General features: G+C 58.3%; 3 protein-coding genes across 9 annotated transcripts in view; 2 read left to right on the top strand and 1 right to left on the bottom strand.

The window, feature by feature from the left end:
- The window catches only part of NF2 (NF2, moesin-ezrin-radixin like (MERLIN) tumor suppressor), a 46047-nt gene extending 32496 nt beyond the window's left edge, over positions 1-13551 (bottom strand). For 6 of the 7 annotated variants that reach the window (XM_057410903.1, XM_057410853.1, XM_057410862.1 and 3 more), the window contains exons 1-3: positions 13399-13551; positions 2365-2490; positions 1237-1359 (exon numbers count right to left, since the gene is read on the bottom strand). In XM_057410903.1, the coding sequence (XP_057266886.1) occupies positions 1237-1359; positions 2365-2490; positions 13399-13512 (363 nt within the window). In that variant the 5' untranslated portion in view covers positions 13513-13551. Of the gene's footprint in view, positions 1-1236; positions 1360-2364; positions 2491-2958; positions 3048-13398 lie in introns of those variants that run through there. The other variant, XM_057410883.1, reaches the window with a different exon arrangement.
- A 120-nt stretch (positions 13552-13671) lies between these two features.
- Positions 13672-15669, top strand: LOC130599828 (pleckstrin homology domain-containing family A member 4-like). Its single transcript, XM_057410599.1, has 6 exons — positions 13672-13764; positions 14281-14385; positions 14801-14873; positions 15095-15201; positions 15302-15405; positions 15564-15669. Exons 1-6 carry the CDS (start codon positions 13702-13704, stop codon positions 15667-15669), a joined length of 558 nt encoding a protein of 185 aa, XP_057266582.1. The 5' UTR covers positions 13672-13701.
- A 730-nt stretch (positions 15670-16399) lies between these two features.
- Positions 16400-19066, top strand: NIPSNAP1 (nipsnap homolog 1). The gene is made up of 10 exons (XM_057410587.1): positions 16400-16659; positions 16999-17126; positions 17241-17286; positions 17507-17601; positions 18007-18077; positions 18166-18306; positions 18418-18449; positions 18533-18627; positions 18719-18802; positions 18908-19066. The coding sequence occupies exons 1-10, from the start codon at positions 16400-16402 to the stop codon at positions 18970-18972; spliced, it is 1017 nt and encodes a 338-aa protein (XP_057266570.1). The 3' UTR covers positions 18973-19066.
- The last annotated feature ends 41 nt before the right edge of the window (positions 19067-19107 follow it).

The raw sequence follows: 19107 nt of genomic DNA, 5'->3' as shown, positions 1-19107 counted from the left end.
GCTCACTGTGACAGGCAGCCAGGGCACACTGAATACAGGGGTATTTCCTGAGCATCCAAATCCAGCTGAGGCGCTGGCACAGGGTGCCCAGAGAAGCTGTGGCTGCCCCATCCCTGGCAGTGCTCAAGGCCAGGTTGGACACAGGGGCTTGGAGCAAGCTGCTCTAGTGGAAGGGGTCCCTGCCCGTGCCAGGGGTTGGAGCTGGAGGAGCTTTCAGGTCCCTCCCAACCCAAAGCCAGCAGGCTGGGATTTCATGACACAGCTTCTGACATCAATCTTGTCTGAAAGAGAGCTCCTGTGAGAGCAGCTCTTTGTTACCAGCCAAGCAGCACTGCTGCAACAGCATCACCTGAGCTGGTTTCTCACCACAAAGGTCTATAGTGTGCTCTGAATAAAGACATAAGCCTGAAGATGGGTTCACCACTTTCCAAATGCTTAACATAAGGGCAGGAGTTACAGGGGCAGGTGGGACCTGTTGGTTTCCTCTTCTCCTCTGCCTTTGCCATCAGTCTCCAACAGAGCTTCTGGGATTTCCTCCTGCTCCAGCTCTTTGAAGGCTGTTCTGCAGCAAGGTGAACCTTGCTGTACAGCCTGAGCAGGACACAGGCTGCCTGCGTTCTGCTCTGGAGGATGAAATCCCCCTGCTTCACAGAAGGATGCTCTCATATAAAGGCAATCACCACCCCTCAGCAGAGCCGATCACCACCCCCTGGGGAGAGGTGGACTCCAAGGCTGTGTGTGTCACTCCAGCTCATGCTGACAGGTCCATTTCCCCCAGCTACCACACACTACCATTACCAATCACCTGCTCATTCCTGAGAGCTGCTTTAGGAGGTCTGCAAGTCTGCTTCAGGCAGACAAACCATCTTTGGCCTGTTTTAAGAAGGTTATGATGTTGAAGACACTCCCCTTGGAGAGATGGGAACACAATGATAAGGATGAACACTCTGCTGAGCAAGCTTCTGAACCTGAGGCCTTAAAATCATGGAATCGTAGACTGGTTTGGGTTGGAAGGGACCTTAAAGCTCCTCCAGTCCCAACCCCTGCCACGGGCAGGGACACCTTCCACTGGAGCAGCTTGCTCCAAGCCCCTGTGTCCAACCTGGCCTTGAACACTGCCAGGGACGGGGCAGCCACAGCTTCTCTGGGCACCCTGTGCCAAACCTTCTTGCACTTCTGCTTACCCTGGCTCCTTCACCCTTGGGTTAGACAACAGTGTCCTGAGAGGGCTCCTACCTGCAGGAAGAACAAGTGTTGTGTGATTTCCTGGACCAGCTCCTCCTCTGCATTCTCAGGATAAAATTTGGCCAGGAAGTGAAAGGTGACGGGCTCCTCTGTTGGAACATCATGATCCAGAACCTGTGGGATACAACAGCCATTCAGTTACTCTTCCCAGCTTCTTCAGCACTGTCTCTTGGAGCCCAGACACAGCTCCCTTCTGTTGAGATCAGCATAACTTTTGTCAAACACTTTACATCTAGAGAAACCAACCTAAATAGTTCAGAAACCACAGCTAAAAAAAGAACCCCAACGTTTCTGACACTTCTAAGGATGCAAGGAAACAACAGCAGCACAAACAAAGAGCATGTGAAATGAGACAGCCAAGGCTGATCCCCTCTGCTCTGCACACGTGGGCTCTATCCAGCAGCACCGGGCGATGCCGTATCCTGCCACGCCACCACCCGACCTCCTCCTTGCTTCCCTGCGCTGCCTCCTCTTGTATTTATTGCAGTGCTGCTCCTCACGACTTTTCTCTTGCATTGGCACTGTCTGGTTTGGATTCATGTCAGTTCAAAGCCTTGCCATGACTCACAAGACACCCAGACCTCCCTCATGGCCTCAATTACGGACGCTTTTAGCATCACATCCTCTGGAACAGACTCACCACTATTGCCTCCTAACCCACCCCACAGCAATCAGGAGGCTTGTGTATGTGGGAAGCATTTTCTCCCCTATCTCTACCTCCTTTTCCCTCCTCCCTAACTCTGTGAACATCTCAGCAGCAGAAGCCAAGAGGCAGCTTCACTTTTCCCCTAATGGTTTTGTTATTCAGGGGCACAGAAGAGACTTTCAGGCTTCATGCATGTTACAGGCACCCTCAGGTCCAGCATCCCAGCAGGGATGTATCCCAAAATGCCTCAAGGGGATTCTGTGTGAATGGTCTGAGGCTTCACAGCTCCTAAGGAGGTGGGCTGGGGTATCCCTGGCAGCTCTTCCCAGTCTGACTGACACAGGGATGAGATTTCAATACACTTCACCCAGTTCACTTCAATACCAAAGAGAACACAACCTCAGGCACTCAAAGAGGAAGGTACATCCTCCCGTGTCATCCCACACAACTTCCCAAGGGAATTTGGTTCCAACCTTCTTGTCCATTTTAAGCCAAGCCACCGTATCCTTGATAGTGTACTGAAGCCCAAAGAACCAGGTTTCCCGGAGCCCGAGTGTCCTGCACACCAGATCAAACAGGTCCTTCCCTTTCCACTTCACCTGCAGGAAAGCAAACAGGAAGCAGAGTTAGAAGGATGGATTTTAGAACATCACTTCCATCATCCAAATCCACTCTTCTTTCCCCTCACAAGGTCTCTGAGCGTGGAGAAGGCATCTAGTACAGATAAGAAAGCATCCTAATGAAGTAAAGAAGCCTGGTTTGGGTTGAAGGGACCTTAAAGCTCATGCAGTGCCAACCCCTGCCACGGGCAGGGACACCTTCCACTAGAGCAGCTTGCTCCAACCTGGCCTTGACATCCCTCCATCTGATCCCACCTGCAGATCACCAGCTCAGCAGGAAACTGAGATGTGATTTCCCCCTCCCAGAAACACCCCTGCAAAGCCTCTGTTTCCTCTGGCAACCCACCAGCACTCAACAGAGGGACCTGAGGGGTCCTTTCAGTTCCTTTTGAGCCACACACTGTTTCCAGCAAGAAACAAAACCCACTTTGGCTTCAACACCTGTACCCATAGCCCCAGGAAACGCTCACGATCTCCAGTGTCAGCAGAGGTTCTCTCAGAGCATGTTTCAATAGAGTCAAACTGCATTTGCTGCTGGAAACGGAGGTGACAAGAGCAGCTCAGTGTCCTCCGAGCAGTCCTGTGCCTGCATCTCTGCTGCTGCTGAAGTTTGCAGGAGGTGTTGGGAGGCAGGAAGGTGAAGAGGGACATAAACCAGATGAATCGAATGTGCCAAAACCACTTTGGTCTTCCATCTGCACGGTGGAAACAATTGCTGGGCCGAGCCATATGGCCATCACTCTAAAGCCCCAGGGCAAAAGGATCTGGGCACATCCTCTTGTCCCTGCACCTCAATCTTGGTGCCACCTGGACAGCATCAATATTAATGCTGAGGCAGTGCAGGGCTGGCTCCTGCTGTCCCCCACTGCCACCTCATGGGTACAGCCACGCAGGACCAGCCTGTTACATGCTGCTGCTTGGATTCAATGAGGATGGCTTTATTGTTCCCCTTCCCAGGGCACACAATGCACCTGGAACAGCACAAACCCACCACCCCAGAGGCTTGCCACAGCCTCTCTGCCATTCACATCAAGCACTGGCAACACCTCGAGGTCAAAAGCAGCAGGAGCAAGTTTTGTGGTGCTGTGATTATGAGCCCCTAATTCCACACATTTTCCTGGCCTCTGCTGGCCACCAGCTCGGCACAGGAGGGCTCAGATGCAGAACATCTTTCCCTGGCTATTATGTGAAGAGGGAGGTTAATTTGGGAGCTGAGACAAAACAGAACAAGACACATTTAAAGAGCTCTTTTGTTTCTGCTGGCACATCAAACTGAGCTGCCATCAAAGGGCTGCTTCTCGACTAGAATTAAACTGCTCTGCATAAACCCTCCCCAGCTTTTTATCTTCTCCTTCTGCAAAGACATTTCAGCTTGAGGGGAGCCATCGGTGCCTGCACACACACAGCCCTGCACCAAACCTGTCCCAGGACAGGCTCCTGCGTGTATCTCCTCCCTGGACACTGCTCTGCATCCTATGGGATCCGTGTTGTGAACACATACATCCTCCATCTGGGATCCCCACCGGCCGCAGAGCTCCACACAGCTACCCAAACCTCATTCCTACTCACCCCACTGCAGCAACAGGAACAACCCAAAGCTTTCCTCCCCAAACGCAAGCAGTTTCAGAGCATTAAAGCAAGAGCTTTGTGTGTTCCCCTTCCAGTTTTAGTTTGGTGGTGGGAGCAGCCGAAGGCATTGCTCCTGCAGCTGGGTTTTACACCGCTGCTCTATCACCTCACACGTGCGTGTGGCAGGAATAACGTGTTTAACATTCCTGCCTGCACCGTGCTGAAGTCTCCCGACCATAACGTGGCACAGACATCCTCCCCGAGTGTGCTGAATTACCTTCATTAAAGATATAAATGGAACAGCAGCCACATTTGCTCCAACATACATTTCATTCCACACCTCGGTACTTAAAATAACGATCTGCATTCAAGCGGCAGGCTTTGACAGCTCAACTCCAACTGCTCCGCGGGCAGGGCAGGCAGCAGCTCGGCCCTCCTCACCCTCACTTGATGGGCTTCGTGTCATTAACTGCCACATTTCCTGCTTGTAAAAGCCAGAACCGGCACCCCGAGGCAGGAGGGGATGAAGAGAGCTGCTGGCAAGGGGCTGGGGGACAGCCAGGACGGCGGAGCAGCTCCTCATCCTGTCCTCAGCCCGTAACAGCATTCCTTGCTCTGAAGTGACACCTGAAGCACAAAGATGGTTTTGCAAGGCACTACCAGCCCCTGACAGCAAAGCGCAGAGGTTCAGAGCAGAGAACCCTCTCAGTTGTGTGCCACAGTGGCTGCCACAGAGCTCAGCCTGCCACTGAAACCATAACCACCTGAACCCGGAGCGGGAGGCATCACTTCAGCACCCTCCACCGTAGCTCTGGGCTCTCCCATGAGCACAGCCACAGCACAGGGTGTCAGATCTACCCGGTGAGATGCTGGAGGAATACGTGGAGAGCTGCTTTACAAACAGAGGGAGCACTGCAAGGCTGTTTCTCTGCAGAGCAGGAATTTATGTGCTCTACTAAGAAGGGAGCGCTCGGGATTTATCAGCAGAGCGGTTTAAGTAAACAGCACTAAACACTGAAAACTCAGCAGCCAGTGGCTCGAACGGAGCCATTCCAGCCCGGGTTATTGGCATCATCATTTTCTCCAGGGGAGACATCGCATTTGGCATCTCTTAACAGGGTTTGCATTATTTATTAAGCCGCACCAAGAGTCATTTCCAAGCAGCAGGCAACGGGACAATTTATTTCAGTGCACAACCTTTCTGTCAGGTTTCACAAGTGCTCCCGAGCCAGCGAGTCAATAAAGCAACCAGGGAACAAGCACAGGGGTTAGGGGATCCCCCCCGTGTGGGTGACGAGGAGGGAGGCCAAGCAGTGCAAGAACTGGGTGCCAGAGGGTGCAAGCATCCTGCATGGAAAGAGCTGAGCAGGGAGGGAAGCGACTCCCAAACCCAGTGGCAGAGGCTGATGCTTGGCTTCCATCCAGGTGGAAAGTGGGGGGTAAAAGGGCTTTTTTTGGCAGTTAAGATTCTGGTTCCTCACGTGAGAAGCTCTCCTCAGACAACAGGGAGGTGGCCAAACTGCATTGGGCAGAACCTGGCTCTCCCTGGGGCAGCAGAGATCTCACCTCCTTGCTGTCACAACCACACACCACTGGAGCTTCAGGCAGGGTCATGCTGGGGAAGAAGGGCACCTACAAGTGACTGGAGGACGTTAAGGCAGCATTCAGCAGCTCAGCCCAGAGAAAACCCTTCACACCAGTCCCCCCATACCCCTCCTCAGTGCAGGCACCCCGCAGGAGGCACAGCACTGGGCTGATGTGTGACCTTGATGAAAGGGTAACACCTATAGAACATTTTATTGCACCAATTTACCCTTCAGGAAGGCAGAAAATGGCTTTTCACCTCAGGGGATCATTTTGCCCAGTGTTAGCTGTGTGTTGGGAGGTGAGGAGGGAGCCAGGCCCCTGCTGTGGTGATGTGACAGCCTCAAAGACCAGGCAGAAAAGGGCACCAAGCCCCGGGCAGATGCGTTCAGGCTCCATGTGTGATGTCCTTGCTTTTCAGAAGCAATGAGAGGATGGGAGACCTTTCCACTGGAAGATGGCAGAAGGGAGAAGCAGGGTGCTGAACTCCACTAACCCCTGGGAAACAAGGCATGGAGAGGCTGTATCTACTCCTCATCCCAGCAGGAGATGACCAAACCACCCACCAATAACGGTTTACAGCTGAAATGGAGGTAACTTAGACTGCAGACCACATTTATTTCACCTGCTGGACGTGAATGATAACAGGAGTGCCACAGACAACCATTTATCTGGATTTAAAGCCCATTTGGAGCAAACAGGGAATCAAATATGCACTATTCTGGGTTTTTTCCAACACAAAGTGATGTCAAACACCTTCCCTGCCACAAGACAGGGCTGTAAAAGTTATTTTTATTTACTAATGCTACACGACATCTCCATAATGAGCTTTTAATTAAAACCTATTTCTGTTAACCACTGAGGAGGCCAAAAACGCACCCAGGCGTGAGGAGGCAGATGGTGCAGCCAAGCACACTGCGTGGTGTCTGCCCAAGGCAGAGCCAGAGCAGGGCACAGGGACAAGAAGCTGCTGTGGCAATGGCCAACCAGCACTGAGGAGTGGGAGAGGTGGAGGGGACAACAACCAGTGACGTCCCAAAGCCTCCCCTCGCTCCAAGTTGTGTCAGGACCTGAACACAGGAGAAGGACCCCCAAGAGGCTCAGAGAAGGGTTTTGCTCACACAGGGAGCTCTGGATTCCTGTGCCAAGGAAATGCCATGGTGCTGCTGCCACACGGTCTGCATTACAGCACCTTCTCCCCATCCCAGGACATGCACAGGAGCAATCCCAAGCCAAACCCGATGGACACGGGGCATTCCAGCACAAGCCTGGCCTGCTCTGATGCTCCTTGGCATGCTGATGACTCTGAAAACACACAGCTTGCCCCAGGGAAAGCCAAGCCAGACTTTAAGGAGACAGTGCCCTGAGCCCCTTGGGCAAGGGCAAGTTTAACTCTGAATGAAGCAAGGTGAAGCCATGTATGCTGCCAGTCCCATGGGCTGTTTGATTTTCATAGAATCCCAGCTTGGTTTGGGTTGAAGGGACCTTAAAGCTCCTCCAGTTCCAACCCCTGCCACGGGCAGGGACCCCTTCCACTAGAGCAGCTTGCTCCAAGCCCCTGTGTCCGACCTGGCCTTGAACACTGCCAGGGATGGGGCAGCCACAGCTTCTCTGGGCACCCTGTGCCAGCGCCTCAGCACCCTCACAGGGAAGAGCTTCTGCCTCAGAGCTCATCTCAGTCTCCCCTCTGGCAGGTTAAAGCCATTCTCCCTTTTCCTGTCCCTACATCCCTTGTCCCAAGCCCCTCTCCAGCTTTCCTGCAGCCCCTTCAGGCACTGGAGCTGCTCTCAGGTCTCCCCTTCAGGAGCCTTCTCTTCTCCATGCTGAAAAAGCCCAGCTCTCTCAGCCTGGCTCCAGAGCAGAGTGGCTCCAGGCTCATTTGCTATCAGAGTGCTGCCTCCCAGCTTCCAGTAGATTATTTGCAGGGCTGTTTCTTTCTTCAAGCACTTCTCATTTCAAAAACCACCACTTGAAAGAAATTGCCTGTGCATAGAAAATAAAAATAACTAAAAAGAGGTATTAAACAGTGTCAAAACCAGAGTCTGCGCAGCAAGAGAGGAAGATTTTCTGTCCCGAATGCCTGTCTCCTTCCCCTTCACATGAACACACCTCCCCTGGACTAAGCAGACTGAGGACTGACAGTGGGTTTTGGACCATCTTCGAAGGGAACTGGGGAACATGGGGGGTCATAACCAGCTTAGAAGGAGCTGCAGTGGGATACAGGGAGTGTTGCGGATGCAGGGGAAGCAGAGGGGAGCCACAGAGAATCCGTGTTCATACACAGCCCTGTGTGACTTGTGCAGAGCTGAGCTGTACCAAGCAAGACAGTGCTGACAAACTCATTCCCAAGCGACACTGCTGTGAGTTCTTAGGGGGCATAAACCCCTCCAAGACCCCAAGATGAGACAAGAGCTCTCACCTGCCACATCTCCTGTAGCAAGAGACCAGCAGCAACCAGACAGCACAGACCCCCAGGATCAGGGCAGGAACCAGAGCACTGACCTGACCGCTGGTACCCAACAACTTCCTGGAGGTCATTCTGTAGCTGAGGGCCTTTATTTCCTCTCAGCTTCTCAAAGCAGCTCCTACTGCCCATGGATTCCTCTTTTCCACTTAACTTACAGCAGCCCAGCAGCCCCAGAGCTCACTGCCCCTACCAGCACGACCACACTGCTGCTAAACGTGTAACCAGGGATGGATGGATCCTTATACAACCCCTTTCCAAGTATCCTGCAACACAGAGGAAGCTGAGGGCACTCTGCTCCCTGCTTCTTTTCTCTTGCCTTTTTACTGTGCTGCAGTGACTGGATAGAGCTCAAAACTCAACCCCCATTTACTGCACCAGCTCTTACTCAGAAACGTATTTGGGCACAGATTTTCCGCACCAAATCCTGGCTTGCTCCTGGTTCAGAGGATGAGCTTTAGCAGCTCAGCTACACAACAACCTGCATCTGATGAGAGACTAAAGCTTGGCCACATGCTGCTCAGATGGGGTCTTGCCTACTCACAAGTGAACAGAGAAGCTTTACAACCAACCTTATCTTCCCAGCCCTGCACTGAGTGGGGCACTGGGCTAAGAAGATCCCTTCCAGCCTCTGGACAGAGGGGAACAGCTTAAGCACTGAAGCAGTAACAGGATGCGCGTTCTGACCAGCAAATACATCACTCCAAACCTGCATCTCCTTGCTGCTGCAGCACTGAAGGTTGGCTGTAAAGCTTTTCCATCCAGTTTTCATGTAAGACCCACAGAAGCTGCTGCTGTCAAAGGACTGTGGATGTGATGCAGCCAACTGCACCTCAGTGAGTGCCCATCCCTGCAGAGGCTTCAGGCCCACTTTCACACACGGGCATGATGGAAAGGGTTAAATCAAACACATACCCTTCAGAATCCCAGCTTGGTTTGGGTTGGAAGAGACCTTAAAGCTCCTCCAGCTCCAACCCCTGCCACGGGCAAGGACACCTTCCACTAGAGCAGCTTGCTCCAAGCCCCTGTGTCCAACCTGGCCTTGAACACTGCCAGGGATGGGGCAGCCACAGCTTCTCTGGGCACCCTGTGCCAGCACCTCAGCACCCTCACAGGGAAGAGCTTCTGCCTAAGAGCTCATCTCAGTCTCCTCTCTGGCAGGTTAAGGCTTTCAGGAAAGGTGCTGTGGCTCAGAAACAGTGCCAACCACCCGACTGACTGCTGCAAGAGGAAGAAATGGGCAAAGACATGTGCAAGACCAAAGGGAAGACTGCTCTGTTCTCCTATCAGCCAGGGAACTTGGCTCTAGGAGCAAAAAACCCTGCACATCAGTACGTGTGAGACCAACCTGACCCCAGCCAACACCACCCCATGGGAGGCACAGGACGGACGGTGCCTTGGAAGAGGTGGGCTCAAGATGTTATGCTAGAGATAACACATAACCAACCTCTCATGTCGAGAGGCACCAACGAAACCACCTCACTCCGCCACACCAACCACCTCCATCTGGTTCAGGGTCACCATCAGCAAGCTGCTCCATTGGGGTGACACTGGCAGAGGAGACCACCAGGCATGACATGACCTTGGGAAGGTGAAGCAGCCAGGGACTGGTTTAACCCTGGGATTTAAGAGCTATGCAAATGCCTCTCCTTCCTCAAGAGGCTCTCAATTAATGAGGTGTGAGGCTCAAGCAGCTGCGCTGGAGGTAACAGAAAGGAAGACACTCACTTTGTGATTTCCCCAAACAAATTACAAGTGGTTAAAGTGAAAGCCCAACTGTGATTATTGAGCTCCATCGCTGCCTTAGCGAGATTAAAATTTCATTTCTATGAATTATTTTAGATTTAGCCTCAATTTAGAGCCATTATTTGCAGAGCAAACAGATGCAAAGCAGGTTTAATCTCCAAATACACAGCTGGGCATTTGCACAGGGAAGGCTGAAGAATTAATACAGGAAGAATAAGGAGCATCCCTGCAGCGATGGAGGTGTGGGTGGGGTCAGGAGAAGAGGAACAAGAGCTGGGGCTCAGTTTGCACCAAGTCACCTTCAGCCCAGCCTCAAGCACCAGGTCTCACAGCCCGTGTTCACCCCTTGTGGGCTCAGGCCTCTGCTGTCCCTGCCTCGAGGTGGGGATGTCGCCTCTGTCCTGCATGGTGGAAGTGGCAGTTCTAAGAGGTGACAGCCCAGAACACTCCAGAGCTCTGCAATGGAGTTTAAAGGGTAAAACAAAGAGCAGTTATATTAACCCCACACAGAGAAGCTTTGATTGCTCACCTGTATCTACCAGCAGCGTGATCAATACCTGTCCAGGAAGCCACTGGTTTGAGCTACACTGACAATCAGCACACACAGTGTCAGCAACCCCAGAGTGGCCCCACACCCCCTGGACCACTCACCAGCTTTTGGAGAAGGAAAAGAGGATGGAAGCAGTATGATAAATGCTCAAGCAAGGCTGTGAATGCAGAGGCAGGGCACGGAGATGAGCAGAGGCTTTGTGATGGGGCAGAGGGGGACAGGGACCTTTGAAAGCAGACAGGACAGAGCACGTGCTAGGGTGACAGAAATCAGCCTGCTCTGCCTCAGCTGCAGCCTCTGCTTCCCCAGGACCTGCACCATGGCATGTGGAGGATGTAGCAGGGAGCAGCAACTTCCAACTGCCCCATCCTGCTCTGGACACCCACCTCACAGCTTCCCCCACGGCTGCTGGGCAGCCTGGGATGAAGCTGAGGTGTCAGCTTGGATCAAGCAGCAAAACCATTCCTGCCCCCTTCCCCTGTCTGCTCTTTACCATGGGCTTTGAAGCCCAAAGCAGGGAGCAGGCTCCAGCACCAGGTACACAACAAAACCCAACCAGAGGCACAACCCTGAGACTACAGACTCACAGTGGAATCACTGAGCTCCTCAGGTGGCAGGGGACAAGCACAAAAAGCCAAGAGGTAGCAGCGATTCCCCCTGCCTGGCTTGGCAGGGAGCAGAATGCCCCCAGGAGCAAGCTGCCAATGAGATCTCCATCCCTGTCACCATGAGGTACCATTGACAGCTCACAAAACACATCTCAAGAACCCCCAGAGATCACACACAAGACTCCCGCTGCACCTCCTGCCACTAATGTTCTGATGGGTTCCCCCTCCCCAGCCTCCAGCTGGGTCAGGAATTCTCCTTCCCATCCCAAAGGACCCACCACACCATGCCTGGGCTCACCACACTGCTTGCTCCACTCCCACCTCACCCTGCAAACCTTGGGATAGGGGCTGGATCCCTTCAGGAGGAGCATGGTCCCCCTCCTCTTGGACTTTCAGGTGGGACAGCCAAGCCCATCACGGGCACAAGCTCTGCTCCTGGCTCCAGGTCTCACCATGGTGAGGACCACAGCAAGCCCTTCCCTGGGCCACTGTCCCATCCCATCTCCTCCCTCACCTGAGCCCCAGTGACTGATCCAACCTCAAGCCTTGGGTTTGGCGTGTTGCTGCAGACTCAGCAAGCCAAGAGCTTTCCTCAGAGCCCTGTGGGACAAAGATGAGGACAGAGGCCTGGCCAGGGAGCTGGGCTGCTTGAATACCACTGGAGTTAAACACACACCTCACCTGCATGCAGCCTGCACCAGCCCCATCTGCATCCCAACGACTTCCCCTGTGAAGGGCACCACCCCAGTGCCAGGAGGCCACATCCCTCAGGCACCAGCTCCAACAGGACCATACCCACAGCTCAGGAGCTCCCAAAGGGCTGGCGAAGCCCACCTGCAGCAGTGAAGCTTTTGGGGCAGGAACCTCCCCAAGGAGTCATCAAAAGAGGCATGAGTTGGGTGGTCAAATCCCACCTGAGAGCGCTGCCTTATCCCTGATCCCAGCATGAAACAAGTGGCCACATCCTTACGGAAACACGTAAGGACTGACTTTTCATCACACATTATCACTGGCACACTTGGAACAACCATGCAAGCCCAGAGCCAGGCCACTCAAACCCTCCTGGCAGCGTAATGGGCACAGCCACTGCCCAAACTAAACCCTTAATCCCTAAGGACGGCAGAAAGCTCTTCAGAGCTGACAACAGAGCAAGGAAACCCGCAGTGACAGCCAGCCCTGCTCACACACACAGGAATTCCACCACGACTGGAGTCAGGCTCCTGGAATAGGAGCTATTAAATGGAGTTAAACTGCGTGGAGGTGCCTCTGCACGGTCCCATCCTTCCAGAGGCGCTGAGAACACAGCGACAACCAAGGGAAAACCCCACACCAGGACACGACCCCCGACCCCCCCTGCCCTCGGGCTAGAGCTGGGAACTGCCGAGAAGGTGGAAAACTCCTTCCTGTGTGTTTGTGGAGCGCCTGGAGTGGATCCCCTTGGATTTAAGCCTGGCCAAGCAGGACACTGCGAGCCTCGGGCTCCTTGGGACAGCCAGTAACGCACACGGGGTGACTTCAGCTGTGACAGTGGGATAACCATGGGTTGTAACCAGGATAAACCTGAGTTATAACCGGGATAGACCCCAGTTATAACCGGGATAAACCTGAGTTATAACCGGGATAAACCTGAGTTATAACTGGGATAGACCCCAGTTATAACTGGGATAAACCTCAGTTATAACCGGGATAGACCCGTTATAACCGGGATAGACCCGTTATAACCGGGATAAACCTCAGTTATAACCGGGATAAACCTCAGTTATAACCGGGATAGACCTGAGTTATAGCCGGGACAGACCTGAGTTATAACCGGGATAAACCTCAGTTATAGCCGGGATAGACCTCAGTTATAACCGGGATAAACCTCAGTTATAACCGGGATAAACCTCAGTTATAGCCGGGATAAACCCCAGTTATAGCCAGGATAATCCCCAGTTATAACCGGGATAGACCCGAGTTATAACTGGGATAAACCCGAGTTATAACCGGGATAAACCTCAGTTATAGCCGGGATAAACCTGAGTTATAACCAGGATAGACCTCAGTTATAGCTGGGATAAACCTGAGTTATAATCAGGATAGACCTCAGTTATAGCTGGGATAAACCTGAGTTATAACCAGGACAAACCCGGGCTATAACCGGGATAACCCTCGGCTCCAACCGGGACAAACCCCACTTCCAAGCCAGACCCCCAGCCCAACACCCGGTCCCGCAGGCCCCAGGCCGCAGCCCCCACTCCCACCAGCGGCCCGAGCGCACACCCGGGCTTGGCCCCGCTGCCGGCCCACGGGAGGCGGCAGGAGGGTCGCGGCCCACCCCAGTGACCCCCCCTCCCCTCACCGGGAGCCCCGTCCCGCCCCGTCACCTCGCAGCTGAACTCCATCTCGGCGTCCATGGTGGCGATGCGCACGGTGAACGTCTTGGGCTGCTTCCTCTTGAGCGAGCTGAAGCTCATGCGGGACGCGATGGCCCCGGCCATGGCGGGGTACCTCAGCGCGGCGGCAGCGCCATGGCGGCGCCCGGCGGGAAGGGCTGAGCCCCCACCCCCCCTCGCCCCGCTCCCCCCCCGGCCCGTCCGCCCCCGCCATGGGGAGAACGGGCCCTCTGTGCCCGCGGACAATGCGGACATTGACGGGGCGCGGCCCCCCCGTGTCCCCGCAGCACCCCCATGGCAGGAGCCGACGAGGCCCCCCCCCGCCGCCCCCCACAGCCCGCGGGCCCGGACACCACGGTGGGTACGGGGGGGGGATTGGGGGAGCCAAGGGGGGCCGGAGGTGCGGGCATGGGGAGGTACCGGGGACAATGGGAGATGGGGAGGGGGGGGTCATGAGGAGCTATGGGGGGGGGCAACGGGGGGTATGGAGGTGGGGGGGCAATGGGGGCTGGATGGGGGCAGAGGAAGCCATAGGGGACAATAAGGGCTAGGGGGCTATGGAAGGTCATGGGAGGGTGTGGAAGGGCAATGGCAGCTATGGGGGATCAATGGGGCTGGATGAGGGCAGGGGAAGCCATGGGGGGCAATGGGGGCTGAGTTCAGGCAGGGGAAGTTATAGGGGGCAATAGGTGCTAGGGGGCACCCAAGGGTTCTATGGGGTGCTGGGGGACCCGTGAGGAGCTATTGGGGGATATAGGGATGGGCCAGGGGAGCTCTGGGGGGGTCACTGCGGGGTGGGGGTGCCTGGGAGGGAGCCGAGGGGTCTGGGGGGGGGGGTCCGGAGTCCCTGAACTTGCTGAAGCCCCTGCCCAGCCCTGCCGGGCCGTGCCGCGGGTCCACGCCTTCGGGAAGGGGGGACAGGCGCTGCGCAGGGACCCCCGCGCCCCCCCCGCCATGCGGGGCTGGCTGCGCAAGCAGGTGGGGGGTGAGGGGGGGGCTGTGGGGTCTGGGGGGGGGGCTGAGGGGGGAGTCTGTGGGGCTTGGGGTCTGGTGGGGATGTGGGGTTTGGGGGGCTGGGGTGGGGGTTATGGGGTGGGAGGGGTCTGGGGGGCTGAGGGGGGAGGGTTTGAGATCGGGGAGGACTGGGGTGGGGAGTACGGGGTATGAGGGGCTGGGGGGGGCTGAGGTGGGGGTATGGGAAGTGGGGGTCCGCAGTGGTGGGGATCGTGTTGGGGCTCTGGGGTGTTAGGGGTCTTTGGTCGGGTTATGGGGCGTCTGGAGTGGGGGTGCTGTGGTGTTACGGTGTTTGGGGCATCAGAAGGGGTTTGGGGGTCTCCGGGGGTGACGGGTTTGGGGCGGCCTCACCCCTATGCTCCCCCACCCTCGGCCCCAGGACAGCTCCGGGCTGCGTCTGTGGAAGCGGCGCTGGTTTGTGCTGGTCGATCTCTGCCTCTACTACTACAGGGGTGAGAGGGGCTGGGGGGCACCTGCGGCCCTGTGGAGGTTGGGGGTCCATGGGGACCATCAGAGATCCTTAGGGATTGGGGTCCCTGAGGGGGCTGAAGGAGTCGGGGGAGAGAGGTTTGGTGGGACCCATAGGAGGTCCCTGACATCCCCCCATTGATGCTGGGGGGTCTCAGGGTGCTGATGGGGCCCCCCCCATTGAGACCCCTCTGCCCCCCCTCAGACAGCAGCGAGCAGCGAGTGCGGGGCGGCCTCCCCCTGCCCGGCTACGAGATCCGCGTCCTGCCCCCTGCGCCCCGCGCCCCGCACGCCCCCCAGTTCCTCTTCACGGTCAGCATCGCTCCCTGGAGCCCCACAGCCGGGGGTGCCCTATGGGGAGGGCACACACAGAGGGTCCGGACCCCTCCGCCATGGGCACCCCCGTCCTCAGGCCGAGCACCCCGGGATGCGGACGTACTGCCTGGGGGCCGAGACAGCCGAGGAGCTGAACGCCTGGGTCTGCGCCCTGCGCCGGGGGGCATCGCCCCTGCTCCGGTGAGGGGGTACCAGGGGGCTGAGGCCATGGGGCCGCATGGGGGGGGGGGGCTGAAGGGGGATTTTGTGGGCTTTGGGGAGGGGGCAGAGAGGGTTGGGGGGGGTCACAGTGGTTTGGGTATATTTAACCCCTTAACCCCTGTGCCAGCTCCCCACAGGAGCCCTGGGGTGCGGGACCCCCGTCCCCCCCGTTGCCCTCTCGGTGCCCCCACCTGCACCCTCCTTGCTGCACTTCGGGCCCTCCGCTGCCCCCCAGCAAGGTGAGCACTGAAGGGGGGGACCCCTCTGTTTAACCTGCCCCATGGTGACCCTCAGAGCAGCCTCCTGCACCCCAGCCTGTGGCACTTGGGGGCTGGAGTCTTCACCCCCCAGCCTAACACCGAGTGCCCCCCCGCTGCTCTGACACTCTCTGCCCTGGGGTCCCATCGGTACTGGGTGCCCCCGGGAGTAGCAGCCTCGTGGGGAGGGGGGGGAAGGCCGGGGCGGCACCCCCACACCTCGGGGACTCCTGTGCCCCACCATGGGGGATTTGGGGGTCCCCGTATCCCACAGCAGAGACCCCAAACACCCCCTGCCTTAGCAGGGCACCCCAATGTACCCTCCCTGGGGGGGGGGGTTAACCCCCATAGGGACCCCATATAATCAGCCCCTCCAGCGCTGGGGGTCTCGTCCCGTCCTGCTCCCATCCCGCTCCCCAGGGCTGGGTGTGGGTGCTGGGGTAGGGCGAGGGGGCTGTGGTGTGCCGGGGGGGGGGATATGGGGAGCCCATGGGGCGGGAGGGGGGTGCTATGGGGCGGACCCGCCGGTGCCCCGCCCCCTCACGCCGGTGCCCGCACCCCAGCAGGAGGCCCCGGCCCAGGGGAGGCGCTGCGGGACCCCCAGCACCGCGCACGGCGGGACCCGGACCCGGTCCCGGAGCCTCCGCGGGGCGCCCGAACCCGCGGGAGCCGCTGTCCACGCCTCCCCGCCACGCCCCGAGCTGACCATGCCCCCAATGGGGAGGAGCCAGCGGGAGCCGCGCCCCCCTGGAGCAGCGACCAATCAGCAGCCGCCTCCTCCGGCCGGCAGCGGGCGGGACGCAGCGGAGCATGACACCATTGTCAATCAGACGCCGGCTTCTCCAACGAACTCCTCTGATTGGCTGCTGCCCTTCCGGGGCACCGCCTCCCCTCGCGGCGCTGCGGCGGCGGCGGCGGCGCTGCGGCGGCTGCGGTGGGGCCGTGGTGGCGGCGGCGGGGCCGGTCCCGGAGCGCGGTGAGTGGGGCCTGGCCGGGACCCCCGCTTCCAGCACCCCTCGAGGCCCCGTCCCCCCCGAGCCCTCCAAGGCCGGGCCTGGCGCGGGGCCCCCGCCGCTGTTAATGCCTCACCGGCCGGGGCCCCACGGGCAAAGGTCCGTCCGTGCAGCGCGGTCCCGTCCGGGCACCACCGGGGCTGAACGGGACCCCCGGGGCTGGGCTGGGGCTTTCCCCACGTCTCCCCCATCACATGGGTCTGGATGGAATGAAACCCCCCCCCCCGCTGTGGGCATCACGGGCTGTGGGTCCCGGTTCGCCCTCCAACCGCCGGTCCCGGTGCTGAGCCGCTGTCCCTTAGGGGGTACTCGCAGGACGCCGAGGGCAGCTGGTTCCGCTCCCTGTTTGTGCACAAGGTGGATCCCCGCAAGGACGCGCATTCCAACCTGCTCTCCAAGCGGGAGACCAGCAGCCTCTACAAGATCCAGTGTGAGTGCCCCCACGGCGGGCACGGGGCTGGGGCGCTCCCCCCATCACCCATGGGGGACCCCCCCTCCCCGGGTCCAGCCCCAGCCTGGCAGCCGCTCTGTGCTCTCCCCGCAGTTCACAACGTGAAGCCGGAGTGCCTGGATGCCTACAACGGGCTGACGTGAGCCCGGCACCGGGGCTGCAGCGGGAGGGCTTGGGCTGCGCCCTGCTCCTTGCCTCGGTTCCCTCCCTGTGGAGCGGGTGCATCCCCCCCCCCCGAGCCGTCCCTGCCCGCACCCCTCGTGCGGGGCTGGGGGGGGGGGGGGAGCAAACGGGGCTATCGGGGGTGTTTTGGGGTGGTGCTGCCCCCCCACCCAGCTCCTTTCTCTGTGCTCCCATAGGGAGAAGGTGCTGCCCAAGCTGCACTTGGACCCGGACTACCCCTGTGACCTGGTGGGCAACTGGAACACTTGGTACGGGGAGCAGGACCAGGCAGGTGAGGGCAGCGCCAAGGGCAAAGACCTCGGCTCACCCGGGGGTCTGGGACACGGAGGGAGAGGTTCGGGAGCCGTTGGATGGACTCGGGGGGTGCTCTCCCCATCCCATCCGCGTCCCATCCCCGTCCCATCCGCGTCCCATCCCCGTCCCATCCCCGTCCCATCCCCATTCCCATCCCCGTCCCATCCCCATTCCCATCCCCGTCCCATCCCCGTCCCATCCCCGTCCCATCCCCGTCCCATCCGCGTCCCATCCGCGTCCCATCCGCGTCCCATCCGCGTCCCATCCCCGTCCCATCCCCATTCCCATCCCCGTCCCATCCCCGTCCCATCCCCGTCCCATCCGCGTCCCATCCCCATCCCATCCCCACTCCATCCCCATCCCTCTCTCTCCTCACTCCCAGTGCACCTCTGGCGCTTCTCCGGGGGGTACCCAGCACTCTCGGACTGCATGAACAAGCTCAAGCAGAACCAGGTACCAGCGGGATGAGGGTGGGGAGGAGCAGCTCGGGCTCCCCCCATCACCTCTGCCTGACTCCCCCCACCCCGGGGCTTGTCCCCAGGAGTACCTGGAGTTCCGCAGGGAGCGGAGCCGGATGCTGCTGTCCCGCAGGAACCAGCTGCTCCTGGAGTTCAGCTTCTGGAACGAGCCCCTGCCCCGGCAGGGACCCAACATCTATGAGCTCAGGACCTACAAGCTGAAGGTGAGACCCACAGAGGGAGGGTCCTGCTTTGGGGGGGGCAGTCCCCACATCCCTCTTGGAGCGGATGAGGTCCGGCTGCCCCCTCTGCTTCCTTTTCTCCTCTATTCCTAGCCAGGGACCATGATTGAATGGGGCAACAACTGGTGAGTGGTGGCTGTGCTGGGAAGAGACCCCCCTGGATCAATGGGGGGGCTCTTTGGGAACCTCCCCCCCGTGTTGCCCCCAGGGCTCGGGCCATTAAGTACCGTCAGGAGAACCAGGAGGCTGTGGGGGGGTTCTTTTCCCAGATCGGGGAGCTCTACGTCGTGCACCACCTCTGGGGTAAGGGGTCCCTGCCACCCCGGGGGTACCCCCACTGCAGAGGCTGGCTTGGGGGGGGGCGCTGGGTACCAGCTCCATCCTCTCCATACAGCCTATAGGGACCTGCAGTCCCGGGAGGAGACGAGGAACGCAGCCTGGAGGAAGACAGGTTGGGACGAGAACGTGTATTACACGGGTGAGTGGGGACCCCCTGCATTGGGGAACCCCCCCCCCCCACATTGGGGACCCTGCCTGTATTGGGGACCCCCTTTCCTGACCAGTCTCTTCCTTCCTTTCCCAGTCCCGCTGGTCCGGACCATGGAATCCCGGATAATGATTCCCATGAAGATCTCCCCGCTGCAGTGAGGGGGGGTCTGCCCACACCCCAAGGGGCTCCCTTCCTGCCTGCACCCCGGCCTCTGCTCTCCTGCCCCCCCCCCATTATGGGGTGGTCTGGGATGGGGGGGAGCCGCCCATCCTGCAGCGGGTCCCCATGTGGGG

Source organism: Pezoporus wallicus, unplaced genomic scaffold, assembly GCF_028554395.1.
Source record: "Pezoporus wallicus isolate ANWC-B61680 ecotype Strahan unplaced genomic scaffold, APGP_CSIRO_Pwel_v1 contig_8226, whole genome shotgun sequence".
Classification (NCBI taxonomy): Eukaryota; Metazoa; Chordata; class Aves; order Psittaciformes; family Psittacidae; genus Pezoporus; species Pezoporus wallicus.
This window is presented reverse-complemented; position numbering and strand designations above follow the sequence as displayed.

What these genes read in the sequence shown, in the direction of transcription:
- NIPSNAP1 (XM_057410587.1), top strand. Translation starts at nt 16,400, where the DNA reads ATGGGGAGGAGCCAGCGGGAGCCGCGCCCCCCTGGAGCAGCGACCAAT. An exon ending in GATGCCTACAACGGGCTGAC is followed by an intron (nt 17,287 to 17,506) that starts GTGAGCCCGGCA and finishes GTGCTCCCATAG; the next exon opens with GGAGAAGGTGCTGCCCAAGC. An exon ending in ACAAGCTCAAGCAGAACCAG is followed by an intron (nt 18,078 to 18,165) that starts GTACCAGCGGGA and finishes GCTTGTCCCCAG; the next exon opens with GAGTACCTGGAGTTCCGCAG.
- LOC130599828 (XM_057410599.1), top strand. Translation starts at nt 13,702, where the DNA reads ATGGCAGGAGCCGACGAGGCCCCCCCCCGCCGCCCCCCACAGCCCGCG. An exon ending in CTGCCTCTACTACTACAGGG is followed by an intron (nt 14,874 to 15,094) that starts GTGAGAGGGGCT and finishes GCCCCCCCTCAG; the next exon opens with ACAGCAGCGAGCAGCGAGTG. An exon ending in CCCCCCAGTTCCTCTTCACG is followed by an intron (nt 15,202 to 15,301) that starts GTCAGCATCGCT and finishes CCCCGTCCTCAG; the next exon opens with GCCGAGCACCCCGGGATGCG.